At 40.4% G+C, this 19,446-nt stretch overlaps 1 protein-coding gene across 12 annotated transcripts in view; it reads left to right on the plus strand.

Moving 5' to 3' along the window:
- The window catches only part of FHOD3 (formin homology 2 domain containing 3), a 374,194-nt gene that overhangs the window by 309,596 nt on the left and 45,152 nt on the right, over positions 1-19,446 (plus strand). For all 12 annotated transcript variants that reach the window (XM_074546351.1, XM_074546345.1, XM_074546323.1 and 9 more), the window contains 3 exons: positions 2,027-2,916; positions 9,293-9,451; positions 17,693-17,875. In XM_074546351.1, the coding sequence (XP_074402452.1) occupies positions 2,027-2,916; positions 9,293-9,451; positions 17,693-17,875 (1,232 nt within the window). The remainder of the gene's footprint in view (positions 1-2,026; positions 2,917-9,292; positions 9,452-17,692; positions 17,876-19,446) is intronic.

Here is a 19,446-nt window from a genome sequence, read left to right on the forward strand (position 1 = left end):
GGTGGAATTGGAGAATGCAAATTAGAGATTGTGTCTGGGCAAATTCTGATAAGTAGTTTTGCAAAGGTATTAAACACTGGAGGATCCCATCTGGTGAAACTGAGAGGGGTAGATTATGTGGGGTTTCTGGGATGGATCTTGGGAGCCATCTTGAACATCTTTGAAGGAAAGGCTTGGAGTAGGGGAAATCCTCTGAGAGGGCGCAGCTGGGTAGAATCCATGGTGTGGGGAAGGAGTTGTCTAGTGATGTTGTCTAATGAAGCTACCTCAGAGAGAAATCAGAGACTACCTCAGGTGGACAAGTATTGGTAAGAAAGCAATGCCATGGATCAAGTCTGAGGAAAAATGAGCAGATAATGGAAGCAGTCAGTCCACCAGCAGGAAAGTAGGTCGTATCCATTTCCGAAAAAAGTCTTTCTTTTGTGTGGGATTAAACCTTTGGACTGATTTTAAAACATAGTTTAGACCTTGATCTAAATAGAGGCAGGAGTTACTGCTTTCTATATACTTTATGCTGCAAGGCCCTACATTTTAATGCAATGTTGTTTTAAGAGAGGGGAGGCTGGGAGTTGTGGGGCCCTGGATGTATCTCACCAAGAGGACACTTTCTCAGAACACAGGACTAGATATTGTGGTAAGAAAGCAACTCCATTGACAGAGAAAGCTGTAAAATATACTTAAATCTCTAAGGTGTTGAAAAAAGTGGCAGCATAAGTGAAGAAACCAACATAAAATGAGTGTTTAGGAAAAATAAAGATTGTGGGGGCCTTGTGGTTAAAGATTTTATTTTATACCTGTAGGCAACCTACAGGTATAAAATAAAATCTTTAACCACAAGCTCCCCCCCAAAAAGGCAGGCTAGCAATCAAAGTAAAATGATGAAATAAAAGAAGTGGAGTTTATGAAAAATGTGTAAGGACTGTGGGGAACAGAAGGAATTCCATACAGGAAATACAGTAAGTGTGAAGAATTATCATTGTTTAATCACTTCATCGAATGCCCACTGGAAAAAGGAACACCATAATTGTTAGACACATTATCCACATTGGTTAGTAGTATTAAATTCGGGGAAATGAAGTCACAGAGATGCTTACATCATATATTTTTCAAGTTTGACCACTATAATTTGTTATTTATGGTGCTGTCTCAGACATGGTATTTTCCTATTATTGGTGAGAAAAGCAGTAGTCAGAAACATGAAGGTTCATTACAGTGAAATGTTAAATGATTGTGATGTGGGTAGGCCAATAGTCTTTCAACACTGACATGTAACAGGGAGGTTAACAGTGGTTGATGAGCAGAGGTATTTTACAGAGGTTCTCATATCATAAACAACTTTTAAAATCTTGATTATGCTTACACTCTTTGCCCTGAGAATTGCCCTGAGAGCTATACCCTGGGTATGCATCCTACTTTGGAATTCCAATAGTCTGTGTTGTGAAGATGGCCCAGGTACCCAACCAGGGAGTTCTGAGGATCTGAAAGCTGCCCTTCCCTAGCCAGGAGGGTGGGAAGAGGAGAAGTAAACAGCTCAGCCTTGGCATCAGGCAAGGAAGATCTCTTTCATATGATAATATTTTCCTGAGGTTGTTGCAGTACATGGCCAGGTGAAGAATATGATGATAACCTGCTTTGTGTCATTGTCATGATATTTAAGCCCAATTCTGAAATACCAAAGGTTATAAGAATTTATGTACTGTATAAAATGAGCTGAGGTAGTAAGTACAAAAAGAAACCTGACAGATTTCAGGAGAAACCTGAATATTCAAATCCTGAAAGTTATATAGTCCCTACCAAACTACATGTTGTTCTCTAGTCCCCTTCCTTTTTTGAGAATTACTCTGAACCCGAGATCAGGCCATATCAGTGCTATATCTTATTTCAAACTTTTCACAGTAACTGTTTCCCTAGTTTAAGAGTAGTTGTACATGCATCCCTCGCAAGTTTTTTTTTGTTGCTTGAAGAGTGTTCTTGGTGCTCTGACTTCCCTCCCTTGACTCTTCCCATCTTGTGTGTGTGATTGCAGGTCCATGGTCACAGACCATTCAGGATGCTGGTGTGAATGAGCAGTGCAGCAACATCCTCAACAACAAGCGTTTTATGCTGGACATGTTGTATGCGCATAACAAAAAGCCCAAAGATGAAGAGGAGAAGGAGCTGGAGGCGAAGGAGGAAAAGAAGGAGACGGAGGAAAGCGAGGAGTCACTCACTAGCCTAGCCAGCAGGATCTCTATACTTCAGGCCACAAAGCAGGCCAAAGATGAAAGTGTCAAAAAGATGGAGATTGGAAATCTGGACAACCAAGGCAGTGTGAAAGCCTTTGCAGAAAAATTTAACAGTGGTGAGCTGGCGAAAGGGACAGCAGTGCCTGAAGATGAAATCAGTGAACAGATCCCTGAGAAAACACCAGCACAGACAAAGAAGGAATCTGATTACATCTGGGATCAGCTCATGGCTAATCCTCGAGAACTTAAAATCAAGGACATGGATTTTACAGACTTGGGGGAGGAGGATGATGTAGATGTGTTGGACATGGATATGGGTCCTGGGGACTCCCTTGCTCCCCCTCCTCCACCTCCACCTTCTTTTCTGGGTTTGCCTCCTCCACCACCTCCCCCCTTGTTTGGATGTCCGCCTCCACCACCGCCGTCGGGTAATTTATTGGCTCCTCCTCCACTGTTCGGCACTCCTCAGGGTTTAGGGTCACCCCAGGTTTCTAGGGGTCAGCCAGCATTTATAAAGAAGAAGAAAACCATCCGTCTGTTTTGGAATGAGGTACGGCCATTTGAGTGGCAGTGTAAAAACAACAAACGCTGCAGAGAATTCCTGTGGTCGAAACTGGAACCCATTAAGGTAGACACTTCCAAACTGGAGCATCTCTTTGAGTCGAAATCCAAAGAACTGCCTGTCACAAAGGTACAGATTGTATTCAGTTTGCTATTTTTCTGCTATTGTATTGGTATTCATTCTGAATTAGATCTAGGTGATTTATGTTGTTTATATCAAACCAGTGGAAATTACTGGATGTGTTTCTAGCTTGGCCTATGATGGAAGATATTCCATGGCTTGACACTAGAGATGAGCCTAGGGTGGTTATGTGCCAAGTTGCCCTCCTGTCTCATGTCTCCCAGTTGTGAGATAGCATTCCAGGTGGCAAATACCAACAAATTTTACATTTAGATTGTCCATAGCTGAGTGCCAAACTAGATACTGGAATCTGAAATATTTTCTGTTGCATTCATAAAAAGGTCACAGCGTGGTGATTCATATCTGTGTATTTGACAGTTCTTCACTTGGTAATATTTTCCTAATCATTATGTGGAAAGGTTAGAATATCAGACTGGATCTGCTGCAAAGAGTCTGCACATGTGCTTTGTTCTGAAGGATGGAATTGTCATGTTTACAGCTGAACTCTGCAGGGGTGTTGGGTTTTTGTTTTATACTGTTGAACAGGCCTATTTAAATGTTTAATTTATACAATGTGGCAATTTTAGGACAGAAGCTGGCACAGGAAATACCTCCATAGCTAGGATTCCCTCTTGCTTAGTATTGTTATAAAATAAACTCACAAAGGCTCATGACATGGTTGTTTAACATTGGAATCAACAATAAAAGGAGCCTTTTTATAGTTGCAATTAAGAGGAACTTGAAGTAGCGTTAAAAAAGTTATTAGCCTGAACATTTGTTTTTCGTGGCTACATAAACTCTTTTTCTTCTAAGCAGCATAATTGGTATCAGGGAAACAATTTTTTTTCCAGTTCAAATGGTAGTAAAAAATGTCCATCTCTCTTAAAATAAAGGAATGGCTTGTGTGTTTTGTCTGTATGCCTATATGTGTTATAGTAATATAAAAACAGTCAGCATCTTGAATATTTTACTTCTCTTTAACTAGAGAAAATTGTTACACCTATTATGTGTTATAGATATTGTTGTTTGCTCCTACTCTGGGGAATCTGGAAGTCTCACAGTAAAGGTTCTCTGTATCACTTGCCCAGTTTATTAAGTCAAAATTTTCTAAAAGTCATTTTTGATCATCTTGACAAAGTGGAAACCTTGGAATTTCTATAATCAAGCTCCCGAGTACCTAGCATGCAACAGGTACATAAAGAGCTGGCTCATGTAGATCCTGCTGCCACTGCTCTTAGCTGAATTTCTTTGTAACACAGGTGCACACAAATCTGAAACGTATGTGTAGAACCTTTAAAAACACATCCAGCTGATTGTTCATCTGGCCAATGCCGAGATTAATTTCTCTCTCTGATTCCTTCTCTGCTGAGGAAGGAATGCTGGTGACACCGTGGCTTGCTACTCCTCATCTCTCTCCCCGTAAATACAAATCTGACACAGATGGTTCATAGATGGAAGGAATGAGAGCATTTTCTTAGATCCATAAAATATTTAATTCCTTGAATTGAACGTGGAATGATAACATACTTGCCATTTCCAAAATTTAGCTTTGTGCTAAGTGCCAGCATTGTAATGGAGCACTCTGGCTGATTCCTAATTTTTTATTCTCACATGAAATTTTGATAAAATTTTAAGTTGTTGGAGTTATGACTTGTTTACTTTTCCAGTCAATCATCATGCATATTCCCAAACTACCCTTGGCCATTTTCCCTCCATCACACTTGCTTCTCAAACCTGCCTGATGCTTTGGCAGAGCTTTTGGCTTCTGGCTGGAAGATGAGTGAGCAGGTTTCTTTGAAATTAGTGCAAGTCTGAGGAATGATTTAGGTGCTTTCCCCTTGGCTACCAATAACTGCTCTCTGCATGAGACATTGTACTTTTGGCTCTCTTTCCACCCTGTCCCATAACACAGTCATAGAAGTCTCATTGTCTCATTGTCTCATTGCAGAGAAGACAATGGGGACTGAGAAGTACCATAGTAGAGCTCTGTGCAGGCTTTTGAAACTCCTGCCTGGTTTTCGTGAACACCAGCAAATCTTCCAGAGCAGGAGATGGTCCTTAGATCAAGTGAGAGTGGGAATAATTAGGCAGACCACTGAATCCATGAAAGACTTGAGGTTTGGTACAAAGATTACACTCAAATTAGGATAGCTCTCGATTTTTCCAGACTGCTTGGTTTATTTCCAGAGAGCACATTCCCCGTTGTGTCTAGTTTCTCCTGTCCAATGGCTGCAGTCCAAAACAGGTTTATGCCATAATATCATAAAGTCTGACTCACAGCTCAGTTGGTTCAGCTGAAAAAAGAGAGTGCAGAGCAACAAATCAGAAGTCAAATCTCTAGATTTCATTTTAAGAGATGGAAGTAGCTGCATAGAAAAGGAACAGTCCAGAAGGATGAGAGGAAAAGCAAAGTCAGGGTGCATAAAGGGGGGGGACTTGGCTCTGTCTTGTGCTTATGCTCTCTCATACAGCTGTAACCAATTTTACTCCAGTTTCTAATCCTTCACTGTGATTTCCACAACACACAGCTATAAACAGCTACTTCCTGGCTCATGAGAAGTTTTTCATTAAACACAATAGACTGTAATAAAATAAAGTGGATTGAAAATTGTAGGATATAATACAGGATTTTGGGGGCTGGGACTGCGAGAGGAGATTCTTGATTTTAGGAAAACTTATGCCACACTGAGAAACTTGCACATTGATATTATTTAGTGGCCCACCTTTAGTTGCAGATGGTTTATTTTTTAGACTAGAGCACCCTGCATTATATTTGCCAATAGAAGGAGTGATCAGGTATCCCCTCCAAACCAGTGTAGTATTTCCTTCCTTCTCACTCCACTGAACAAAGCAGATATTTTGGCAAAGTACTTCAAAGTGTTTACTTTTCTGTGAAGAAAAGTGAAAACATGCAGACACTCCTCAATCAAATGCTGTTGTTCAGCCCTTTTACCATCCACTTGGTTTTGCATGAAAGTATTATTTTGCTGATTCATGTATACCCTGTGGGATATAGTGATCCATCATGTGCCCGCAGACATACAAATTAGTAGGAGAGAAGAAGGAATCTGTTTTCATGTGCACATGCTTAGACATGTTCCTTTTGAAAGGATTTGTTGCAATTTCAGTGAATGCCAAGACAACTCATAAATGTGGACCAGAATTTCTGAAAAAGATTGCATACAGATATCCTGGAAAAAGTCAGTGGCAGCTGAGCGATGCCATTTTACATCTCTTGTATTAAATCCTTGCTAATTGAGATAGAAATTAAATAATATTTTTTTAAAAAATTTAAAAAGCCATCTCACTATTAAGGTAGATTTTTATGCACTACTTTTGCAGTAGTGAAAAATGCAGACTTTTACAACTTTAAAGGCAGAAGATATTTCTAAATTGATACTCATAATATAATTGTTTATTTATATGACCACTTGAAAAGTTTTTAAATTTTTTCCTGCTTCCCATATTAATTAAAACAAAGAGGCATGTCTAAGACTATATTCTCATCAGACTGCAAATCCCTTTCTGTGGGATGGTAATAGGTTTTAAATAATCCACCTGGACTACCCAGTCTTCAACAGAGGCAAGAGAATGTGGCCAGTTAGGTCTTGTAAAGTGTCTTATAAACACTGTAATTGTTAATACGTTGCAGAGGTGTTTGATTTCTAAAGATTATACTAGCTGGTATGTTTGTATTTTATAATTGCTTTGTAATTACACATAATAATATAGTACATATAATAGTCAGAAGTTTAGGGATTACGCTTCATACTGACACATTAAAATATAAAATCAAGCTCACTAGTTCACTGTTCCCTCAAGCCATTTAACTCACTCTCTGTTAATGAATTTATACAGCATAGATTGAAGTCACCAAATATTGTTGTAGAACTTAGTAGTTGTAGCTTATTTTAACAGTCAGACACTTCCACCTGTGCAACTTCACTGCAGACAAAAAGCAATTCTTTTCCTAGGGTAAGGTAGTAAAGTTCATAGTCGTAAAATCTTTCTCTTTTCTTCATCCTTTTATTTGTTTGGAAAGGATTTCTTTGGAACTCAGACATTATCCCAAGAATGGATTTAAAATCTCTTCAGTCTCTGTTTTTGAGAAGGGCTACCACCCCAACATTTTATATACCATATGCAGTTCTAGCTGTGGAAAATGCCTGCATGCACTCATGCCCTGTGCAGCTGATCTGTCTTCCATAAGTCACTGCTTGGGAGTGTGTGCACTGTAGGGATTGCAGTGATCCCGGCTCTGAGCGTCCTGCATCCCCCAAGTGAAAATGTCTGTCCTCTCAGACTTGGGAGCCTAAAAACAGAGCTGAAGATTTGAGGCTTTCTTACCCATGCCACATGTGGGAAGCCTAAATTTAACTCCTTTCCTTTGGCTTTTTCCCTTCTGCATAAATTCTTTGGAGCTGTGTAATTCTGTGTTCTTAAGAACAAGGTAAAAAGTGTTGGTTTTAAAAAGGCTTAGTGCAATACAAGCTCAAAAGGAGGCAGTCTCTGGTGAACCCTCTTTGGTCTTAATGTGGTCTTCGCCACCAACTGTGGTCCTGAGAATGTGATTAGCAGCTTGGGAAGTAAAAGCTACTGCATCAAAGGAGAAGCTGCATCTCACAATCCCTCAGGTAGCTCCCCCAGAAAAAGAGAAGACTATTATTTAAAAAAGGGAAAATCCAGAAAGGCTTTGGGGATGCTTTTAAGCTGTTAAGAAGAGATCAGTTCTGACAGAACTGATAGAAAAACATTGAAAAAAATGTTATCTTTGCTCGCCTTAAATTTATTCTGTTTACTGCAAAATTGTTATTTCTTTTAAAGTTTAGACAAAACAACCCTCTTATTACTTTCTCAGATCATATACATGTGGTATTCTCTAATTCCTGTAAACAGCACCTGCCTTGAGTCCCATGTGTGTGCAAAAGTTGCATCCTACCATGTTAGTTGTTCTGGAATGAGGAAAGGGCTGTGGTATCATACAGGTGCTGAGCAGGCTGCAGGAACCACTGGGCAAACCTCTTCCTGTGTGAGCAAGGTTCTGGGCTGTGCCAGAAAAAGGTATCTTTTTATTGATACAGCTGCATTCCCCGTTATGGGCTGTCCACAGCTGGAGGTGCTTTGATGAAATCCAATTTACTAAGTTCCAATTCAAAAACAGCACGTAGGCCTGGCAGTGGGGTATTTTGTGTCTCAGTGGCTGTGGTGCTGACCCAAAGAAAGTGAAGGACAAAGCTCAGTAGTCTAAAAAACAATCCTGAGCACAGATTGAGACTGGAGCAGTAAGTCTCCTCTTGGGCCTTCCCCAAATCCACAAGAGATCAAAGACTGATAACATCAGTGTGCAGGACTTCTCCCTGCACTCCTGTGCTTGATGGCATTCCTCAGCCCATGTCTGATAGGGAAAAGGCAGAAGAACCACAGAAAACATGTTCACAGCGTTCACATATATGCAGAGGGAGGAAAAAACCTGAGTATGAGGAGCAGAGTCCTCTCACCTTTCAGCTACCCAGCCCGACATACATAGTTAATAGAGACACCTTCTAGCACGGGATGATGAGAGAGCGAAAGAGAGATATGCTGAGGCGTAAAACCAAAGACCTCATTCAACACTACATTATGCCAAATAAGTGGATTTTGAGTCACCTTGTATAGCTGGTTCACATTTTGCCACTATTAGGATGGGAGGAAGAGAAAAAAAGATATGGATAGTCTCAAATACAACTTTGTAAAAAGCACAAGGTTTGAAATTTTTTCTGCATCTATGAAGGACTTGATAGACATATCATGAGCTGCAAGGTCATAGAACTTTTCCCTGGCAGCCAAACATCAGAAAACCAAGCCAGTGCCACCAGAGAGGTACCTACAGCTCCTTTTCCAATGTCTGAGGTGGTTTTATAACAGAGGAGAATGCTGGCGGGCACATGAGAACTACTCTATTTCCCAGCCAGACACACAAGTGAGAGAGGGGTCCAGATTGGTGCATCCAACAGGGAATTGAGCCCTGGAGCCCCTTGGGTGCCCAGCTGCTGCCCCAGCAGGCCTGTGCTGGCCAGTCCTGCTGCATAGCAGAGCTCTGGGCTGGCAGAGGCAGTTTCAGGTATTTTCCAGACTGGCTCCTGCCCCAAACTGCCCTTTTGAGGACTGTGTCAGGCTAGCTCTACTTTGCAGAGCGGTGTTCAGATCTCTGATTGAATCCTGGCAGCTCATGTTGATAGGTTAGGGATGTGCAACAAGAATTCAGTTTGTTTTGATGCCTAAAAATAAATTAGGTTTACACTCAGTGTCAGCTTTCTTGAGTGGGGGAAGTCATTAGTGAAAGGAGTGACTTTTCCTTTATAAAACATATCTGAGGAATAATGACCTTGTTCTATTCTTTACCAAGAAAACTGCTGCAGATGGGAAGCGACAGGAGATCATTGTGTTGGACTCAAAGCGGAGCAACGCCATCAATATTGGCTTGACTGTGCTGCCCCCTCCCCGCACCATCAAGACTGCTATTCTGAACTTTGATGAATATGCCTTAAACAAGGAAGGAATAGAGGTAAGAAAGAACAGTCAATGTCTTCAAATCTGCATCTTCAATACTTTTTTGTCTCATGTTGTATATGGTACAGGCCAGACTAGGCATGGAAGGGGAAGGGGGTATATTATATCGTGTCTGATTGTTGAAATTTGTGAAACCAGTGTAGTGGACTCAGAAGCAGGAAGTATTATGAGGTTGGGCATGCTCAATCATCATGGATTATCTGCTTTGTTTGAGTAGCAATGCTGTTAATTCCTATCTTGTTTTTCAGAGTATTATCTGAAGCTTGACTGAAATATTGTGAGCAGCAAAAACAGGCAGTAAGTTACTAGGGCTGATGCAAGTGGTACTGGGTTTAATAAATTTCATGCCCAGCTAGCTGTTGGAGTCATTCTAGATTGTATATCTAATGGAAAACAAATACAGCAAGTAGTTCTGCCCAGAATAGCATTTCTGTGTTACTGTTGTTTGAAGAAAAGCAGTTGGTATAAAGATTACAGATGATGTAATTTTTACCACTACATGTTTGACTTTGCAGATATTCTTACCAAGATCCAAGATGAGCTCTGTTTATTATTTTTTTTATCAAAACATTTTTCTTCTGTGAAGTGTAAAAGAAGCCTGTGGCTCCACTGTTTTTTTCATTATGGTCGTATTCATTTCAATTTTTTTTTTTTCAATAAGCCTGTATCATCTAGTAAGAGTAATCTGCACAACTACAAATCTCAATCAGTGGCTCTCAGAAATCATATATTAAGTCACAGTCACCTTTTTGTGGTTTGGCACTGTGTTTCATTATTTCCCCCTTTCCACCTCCACCTTGCTGACTACAAAAGAAAATGAGAAAAGCTTCCTGGAATGAAAATGGTATTGCCAACAGTTGCATGCAAAAGAAATGCTTAAGGCAAAAGATCCTTCTAGTTAGAAGCCAGGGGCTGATTTGTCTCTATTGAACATAATTTCTTCCCCAAGCTATATTACTTTTTGTTATATGCGTATTTTACTCATATGATAAAAGTGGCAGATCACTCTAACACCAGTGATTATTTCATGACCCAGTCCAGGTACCCACCACTGCAATCTGCAGTACTAAGCTTTAAAATGTTGGTGTGAAGTACCCCTCCAGCCAAGCCCAGCTCACAGCCAGGTAGATCTCAGTGCTGAGGCAGTGTTTCTATGCAAAGTCCAACATAAAATGGCTGACAAAGGAGGACAAGTCTTCATTAACTTCTGGGTATCATCTCCTGGGAATTGTGTCCTTCTCTGGCTTCATGTGCTCTGCACAGCCCATCCTTTCCACTGCCAACATTTGTCTCTGGGCTGCCCATCTGCCAACCACCTGTTGTGGTGTCCACAGCTGTGCTTTGTACCACCACACCCTGCTTTGGGTGCCCTTTCCATTAGCTGCCAGGAACCCATAATTTAATGTAAAATATATATGAAAGTGGATTTCAATCTGAAGAATTCAAGAAACCAGGAAATTGGGCACTATTAATATACTTGCCCAGTATAGAAAAGGTCTCTGAGGTCTGTCCCCACAGCTTGAAGTTAGAGATGTGAGTAATCCTCATGTGATCATTCAGGTATTTGAAATCAAGAGAAAGGGTAAGTGCAGCTGAGCTCAGATACTTTGCACTTTGAGGAATGAGGTCTTGATTGGTTGGGAAGGATTATGTCCATGGAGAAAAGTTTTTTTCCCTCAGTTATATATATTATTTACTTCTTATCAGGTAAAACCCTACACTGAATTCAGATTTCCTTTTCACTCCCAATTACATATTTTTCTTACAGCATGCTGCAGAGTCAGACATTAATAGTGATGGAGAGGGCTGGATTAAGCTATTCAGAATTGGCCACGTAGCACACAGGTTGATACTAAAATGCTTTACTCTGATTCCCACTGTTTTCAGCAGATCCCTGCCTCAGTTTTCTATACTGCCCCTTTGGTCTACAATGGAGGCAAACTTTGTTTGCTGTGTCTCTTCTCTTTTTCTGTCTGTTTAGCCCTGAAGTTAGCATAGAGGGAAGACAGATTGTTTTTTTCAGTCTAGATTTTTAGAAGTTTTCTGGTTCATATCTATCTAAATATAAGGAAAAAATTGGTGGCCATTTTGAATGAATCGGTAATAGCATAAGAATCAGGTTCATGTATTAAAAACCCCACAGATAATACAGCAATTTACTATATAATGCAATTGATTTCTTATCTATGGGTTGATTGAGACAGAACTTGTATGGGAAAAAAATATGCTATTAGCCTAATTAAAAAATTGTACCACTGTGGACACTCAAAAGCCTTTCTGCACAATAATTGTGCAGATCTAGATCTAGAAGAAATGTCACATCTGGTAAGCAGAAGAGAGATGTAAAGAGAACAGGAAAATAGATATGTGCAGTGGCAACATAACCTTCACTACTAATATTTCAGAGAAGCTACAATTTAGGATCATCTTCAGCTTTTGTCAGATCCAACAAAGAGCAGAGCACCTACAGTGTAAAAGTCATCTGAACCATCCTTTGCCTTGGCAGAGAGCTCTCTGCTCTGTCCTTTGCTGAGGAGCATTGTCACTGTCATGTGAGTGTGTGTGTTCCGCACCTCAGTGGATTAAATGGTGCCTTTAAAGTGACCTTAAGGATTCCTCTAAGGACAGAGGACTAGAGCAGTGCTGGCAGTAGTGCTAGCAACAAGCAGGAATGCAGTGGGCTGCAGGCCCAGGTTCATGATAGCCCAATTCATAATCTGCTCAGTCCCATGTTAAAGCACTGGGTCCAGTAGAGCCTCCGCTGCTGCCCTACATCTCCTGAATAATGCTTTGCTTTTGAATTCTTGTTAGTAATCCATACTTTGCTTTTTAACTTTAAATATATAACTAAGTGGAAAAAATACTCCACTTATTTTATAGCCCTCTGTTCCTAACTATGTTGCATATTTTTAGGTCTTAAAGCAGTTAGGTACCTCTGAGCTGTGAAAAAAGGCAGAAAGTCGGGCCATGACACTAGAAAGGCAGATGTAGTCCACTTAGTATGCATCCAGAAACTGTTTGAAATGTGTTTTCAGAGGAATGCACATCATGTGTTTGCAAGCACAAGCCAGTCCAGCTAAAAAAAATTTTTGCCACCTTACATTTGCCAAAGTGTTTGTGTTTTCCTTTCTTTGAAAACCTGGCATTCATTGTGTTCAAACAACCTGGAGCTCAACGCAGAATAAAGAACTGCCTCCTTACAGTGGATGAGGTCTTGCTGGGAGTTAAGCAAAAGAGGCAAGCTTAAAATCCTGGCACCTAATTTTTGTGTATCAGAGGCAACTGCAAGAAAGGAGTCCAATAAACCAGTCCTTGGTGCTTGTCTGTACAGAAGGAAATGAGTGGATCTCTCTATAAAGGGTTGCTTAATAAAGAAGTGTGGACCAAAATCAATTAATACCAAAGGCTATGGTTAATTTAGCAGACTAAAATTAGGGTAATGCTGTGAGGAAATTAGCATGGTTTGTTTTCTGCTTTACAATATGGCTTTGTGATGCTACATGATGTTGATTTCATTAGCAGGTATAGCTTTTTAATAAAGCTTTGAAATGAAAAAAAAAAAAAATCTCTGGGTGTGCTGTACCCTCCATACCCAGGGGTGCTACACCCTGCATACCCATAATAAATAGCTTGAAATATTGGTGTCTGGAGTGGTTAGATAGCCCTGAGATGTAAAAAGGGGTAAGATGTGAGAGCTTGATGTTAAAAAGCCAGGTGATGATATGTATATAAAGAAATCAAAATTTGATTTTTGGAAACAAGTAAGTTATTTACATTTTTATTCTGATCATTGACATGGTACATCAACATTTGCAGTTTCCAATTTGTTTGTCTAATGCTTTGTAAGAGTGTGATGTTTCAAACAATGCTAGCTTGTGTGACCTGAAAGAACACCTTTTTCACAAGTCTAGACAGAAGAGAGAATGGCCTCAGTGGTGCCTTGCTGACCCACAGTCATCATATCACAGCCCTAATCTGTTTCAGACTTTATTTAATAAAAAAAGCCACACTTTCTCTCTTTGCAGCAAACCAAAACATAATCTTCAGTTCCTGTGACCAGCAATGACATGTTCGTGTATTTCTGTAGAGAGCTGAGGAAGAGGACTGGTCTGTCTGAGGTATCAGTTCCTGATTTACAAGGATGGTCACCATCATTTCAGATGGAATTCTTTCTCAGAATTGGATCATTTTTGGAAAAGTTGTAATAATATTAGTGCAGGCAGCTTCCCTTACAGTGAAGTTCTGACCTTCATATGCTGTTACATTTTCTTAGAGTTTCAGCAGATAATGCAAACCAGCAGTGGGTCTTGTTAACAGCTGCCTGGGAACCTGAAATGTGAGAGAGCCTTTCAGGAGTTGGATTGTCTTCTGAGGCCTGTCAAATATCTGGTGAAATACCCACTAACATGTGCTTGGTGGTGCAGCTTATGTGTTTGTGGTCCTCAAGCCACAGAAAATTTTGGACACAACAACAACAACAAACAGATATTTGAGTTACTATTTTCTTTGGCTGTTGTTCACCTGGTAAGATCAGGTGAAACCAAACACCAAAGATGAGACACTCCTGCAACCTCATTGTCACTGAGAAGCCCAGCATCTCATGAAAGAGAAAATTAAGCACCTAATTTCCTCAGAGGTGCTGGGCTATTCGCCATCACTGCTTAGGTGCTTCCTTGCATCCCACACTGAGGTGTCCATCATCCTCAGCCATATGTTGGTTTTTAAAGCCTTCCCTCTTAGGAACTTTTGGAGATTATACCTCAGGATGGCAGAGTCCAGGAAATGAGCAGTTTGATCCCTTTGCTGAAAGTTCAAGCAGGTGGCTGAGTCTGGCAGCAGAATAATTGGGGTCAATTATCTCATGCAAAAATTGCTTATTTTCCTCAATTATTTGCATACATGTTTTCCTCAAAACATAAGGCTCTGGCCCAAACAGTTGTGTGAGAATGCATGAAGGTGAAATACATGTGTCACATGTACTAGAGAATATGAGCATAGGGTTTATTGATTATCAGCTTTTCTTTCATTGACATGAAGGTTGCTGACACCACCTCAGTTACAAGAAAAGACTGAGGGAGCAGGGTCTGTCCAGCATGGGGAAGAGCAAACTGAGATATTTAAGTATGTGAAGGGAGGGTGTCAAGAGGATGCATCCAGGTCCTTCTCAATAGGACAAGAGCAATGGGCAAAAACTGATGCACAGGAAGTTCCCCCTGAATATGAGGAAGAATTTCTATACTGTGCAGATGACTGAGCACTGGAGCAGGGTGCCCAGAGAGGCTGTGGAGTCTCCCTCACTGAAGAGATTCATAAACCATCTGGTTGCAGTCCTGTGCCATGTGCTCTGGGATGGCCCTGCTTGAGCAGGGAGCTTGGATCAGTAGTCCCACTGGAGTCCCTTCCAACATAACCCACTCTGGGATTCTGTGTACTGGGAAGAGCAATATGAACTAATGATTGGACTCGAAGCTGTTTGTGATTTAATGGTCACATCAGGTGCCAGTAACCTTCTGCCCTGCTGTGATTTTATGCTACTTTTACTGTTAGGGTGGGTTTTTTTTCAAAAAATAAGAGAAATAAAAACTAAAATAATAAAAAAGTGGCAGATGGTATACTCATCAGTTTCCAGCACCAAACAAATGGCTCAAATTAGTCACAGCATGGAAATCAAGAAGAGGAGCATTTCATTACTTGTTCAGGGGCACACCAAGGATGATGACCAGCAGGATCAGAATCATTTGCCCAAGCAGGTCAGGAGTGCTGGTGTAGGTCATTGTCATTGGGGCGCTTGCGTCCTGGATGGTGTGAGATCTGCTAGCAGCTCTGGCTCCACGAAGGCAAGGCTTTCAGCAGCAGGGCTGATCCACTGCAGCTGGCACCACAAGCACAGCCTCTTTTGTTTGGCATCCCCTGTTTCACATAGTATGGTATGCAGCACAGCAGTCTTGCAGAACTTGGACTCGAATGCTTTTTGTCAGCTCCATCTATCTTGTGATGTTTATATAAAGCTCAAGGAGGAAGAGAGTCCCTTTGGAAATAAAGCTTACTGTTTCTTTGCTCTCTTTAAGATGCCCCAAAGCAGTGTAAAATTTGGAGTGAAGGCATTGCCCCACCACAAAATACTTGTGGGATCCCTGAGTAGCTGCCAAAATCCTAGTTATTTGTAGGAGGCAGTTGAGAATACTGCTGCAGTGTTAGCCTTCAAAAATGCATCAGAAGCATTTTTACACCCATCACATGGCTACTGCTAAACTCTCCATGTATGGATGTCCAATATGATCCTATTTGCAAGCTGCCCTGTCTCAGCTGAGGGCCTGTCTTCCTCTTGTGGAAGAGAGGAGTAGGCACTAAGATACCTGACTCCTTCAAGGGACACTGCAAAGCACCTTTCTTTATGAGTTTCAGGCTCAGTCTGGGCGTTTTTTCAGACTTTTTTACATGAGTATTGATTCAGCAATGAGACTATAAAGCAGGTAATTAGAAATCTAGTTTTATGTTAGGTATGACCCAAGTTACAGATTTTAACATGTCTAGGTGGATGGATGGATGGATGGATGGATGGATGGATGGATGGATGGCTGGCGCATCTCAAAATCAAACACAAGTGTTGTCAGTTGAAACATGTGTACATCAGAATATTTTCCAAGCAGTCCTTTCAGGCTAAGTAAAAGCACCAGAGTGTGTTGAGGGATTTTCCTCCTCTTTTTTTTTCTTTTTTTTTTTTTTTCTTAAGAAAATAATTTATTTAGGTGGAATCTTGAGTGTCCAAGCAAGGAGGCTTTTTTTTGGTTTTGTCATTGTTTATAACAAAGAGCAAGAGAGAGAGGCAGGCAACATTAACAGGAAAAAATGCTTCTTTTTAATGTTTATGGAAGTCAACAGAAGAAAATGGACAACAATAGAAATGCTGTGGCTGAAATTAAATAAGTCCCATTTCAACAAATTGAACCTTATTTGCCTGCTTCACTTTTGTTCTTGGCCTGATTGCCCAGGAGAAGTCCCTTGCTGTCTATCCACACTTAGCTCCAGTGCTGTAGAAACAGCCAGGGAAACTTTCAGTACTGGAAGGGGGCAGTTGTGCTGCTTTGATGGATTGGCTATGTCCAGTGCTGGAACAAGGCTGTAGTTTGGATTGGCAGGTCTGATAGTTCTTTGGCTGTATTTTTATTATTCTCTCCTCCCCTTCAAAACAGCCTCTATCATTATAGACGGCTACAGCAAAAACATGGCATTCTTGAGATGAATAAACATAAGTTGTGTTAGAAATCTGCTTCGCTTTAAGGAGGCATTGATCAATAGGGTAGAGACCTCAACTTATCTGATGTCTTTATGTTGTTTTGATTTTCTTTTTTATTTTGAAGTGCATTTATTGTGTTAAAAACTAATTAAGAAGCAATACCTTAGAGAGCAATAATTTCCGAAGGAAAACTGCCACATTTAAGCAAGCCTGTAAAATTCATGACTTAAAATTTAAATATTTTCTACCACACTGACAGCAGAAACTGAAAATACTGAGATCCTCTTTCAGATAAAAGGAAAAAAGGCCATATGTTAAGCAATGTGTAATTCAGCTTTAAATTCAATGTGTGTTCCTTGAGAAGTTGTTGTTAGGGTGAAATCTTTAAGAGTGACCTAGTAAGCTGTAATAGTTTCCATGTTCCATAAGAAAAACAAAACAGACTGAACAAAAGTAAGAAATTATGGGGACAGCAAGGGACAGGAGTCTTCAAGTTATTCCTGTATACTTACAATTGCGCTAGATGATTTAGAGATATTGAGGCTAAAAGAGACCTTAAAGTCTAGTCTCACTTGCTGTAAATCACAGGCCACAAAACTGGTCTTCTACCCTTACTTCCACATGTAATTTACAAAAAGATATTAAGTTCTGACTTAAACATATGAAAGTCGATGAGATCAGTCCTAACCAATTTCCTTTCACGCCCTTCAGTGTTTCATCCCATGATTAGCCACTTACTATGTACTGAACACAGATTTCAAAAAAAAAAAAAATTTCAATCCAGACACATTTTTAAACAAACTGCAGATGTATGAGATAGCTGTCCTTGTTTTGCTTCCTTGTACAGTGGATTAGTTCTTGGTTGCTGCTGTGCTGTCCTAATTTAACAGCCAAGGACTTGAGGACTTCGACTGTGGCTGCTGTGGGGTCACACAGCAACCAGCCCTCACACTCCTCTCAGCCCCACCACTGATGTTTGCCTTTTGGCTCCCTGTACAGAAAATCCTGACCATGATCCCCACCGAGGAGGAAAAGCAGAAGATCCAGGAGGCCCAGCTGGCGAATCCCGATGTCCCCCTGGGCAGCGCTGAGCAGTTCCTCCTCACCCTCTCTTCCATCAGCGAACTCTCCGCCAGGCTCCAGCTCTGGGCTTTCAAGATGGACTATGAGATAGTGGAAAAGGTGAGGAAAAGCACAGGGATGGGTGGAGACTCTTCCGAGGCTTTGCTTAATCTTTCCCTGACCTTGGTATTATATGGACATTTTGAGGAAATGGTAAATGGGTCGCTTTTGTTTCGGTGGCCAAGCAGGAAACAGCTAAACTGATCCTTCATAATCTCTTCCTTCTATAAAAGAAAATTAAGAGATTATGTCTTCCTTCCTTTAATTAGTCACTAATGATGTTGAAACAAAGAAGAGGGCTAAATCTCTGCTACATCTTCTCCAGATGTTGTTATTCAGGAAATTACTTTTTTCTTTCATATAGATTGAGTGAGGACTACTGTATTCAGTCTTATATCATGAGAGTATTGATCTTTCTTACATCCATTTGAACTAAGGAAAACACCATCCATTAAAGTTCTTGTGTTTATAGCTCTCAAAATTCTAAATAAAAGACAGTTCAGCTCAGTCGCACACATTTGTTGCCACCTTCTCCGTGGCTGGCATTCATTCAAAGAACACTATAATTGGGGCGTCTAACAAAAATGATGAATCATGGGCACAAATTTTAAAAAAGAGGATAAAATTTTCATGCATAGGTGAGACAGAATGAAGCTGTGTTTCAGGAGATTTCAGGTACTTGCTGCCTTTCACAAGGTTTTCAGAAATCTCTGCACAGGAGCTTCCTTTTGGCTGCACTTGTGGTGCATACCCTTGGCATTGCCACTAAATCTCTCCTCTACATATTCCTTTTGTATCTGTGCACATAGGTGTGTATTGAAAAAATCAGTATAACTGTGTGATATGGATTCTAAAAAGTGAAACGTGAAAAAAGTTTCACATGCTTGTGAAAATTCCTTATGTTTACCTAGAAATGGTTATTTAATGAGCTGTGCAACAGTGGAATGATTTGCAGGTGATACTGTCAAGATTACTCAACATTTATTTAATTTTCTTAGATGTTAGGACATGCAATCACATGAATACCCAGGATTTTTATTGGAATGTTTTAGTATTAGCCATTTACATTTCTGACTTGTATAGCAAAATACTTGTATCTGGCCTGAATACTTCTTGCCAGTTTGTTCTGTTTTGTTTTGGGTTTTTTGCACTCTGGTACAGCTGTTTATTCTGTTTTGAAGTTACCACAAGGCTAAATTGTACCTTTCATGTAAGCTGAGTTAGCAGTAGTTACTAATCTCTGCATATACCTAGAGTTTCTAGGGTCCTCTCAATCAAAAAGCAACATTTGAAGCACCACTAAAAGCTAAAGAAATTCTGAGTTTCCTTTTGCTACAAAGTTAATTTATTGCCAGCTAAAATCCATGTAAAAGGCATGCTAGTACAAAATGTCTCAAATAGTTAAATTACTCAGAGAAGCAACATCTGTAGGGAAAACAAAACCAACATTTTTGTCCCTGTTTGAAGGTAGATAGGACTAAGCACAGTACTTACCATAAAATGGTAGAGGAAGTAACATGTGATAAGTGTGATGAAGTATGAGGAGCACATGATAAGCCTAGCAGACAAGCATAGATAGGACAGACAGCTTGGGTCTTGGGTGAGGGCAAAGAAACAGGATCAGACATCAG

The sequence above is a fragment of the Zonotrichia albicollis genome, chromosome 1, assembly GCF_047830755.1.
Source record: "Zonotrichia albicollis isolate bZonAlb1 chromosome 1, bZonAlb1.hap1, whole genome shotgun sequence".
Lineage (NCBI taxonomy): Eukaryota > Metazoa > Chordata > Aves > Passeriformes > Passerellidae > Zonotrichia > Zonotrichia albicollis.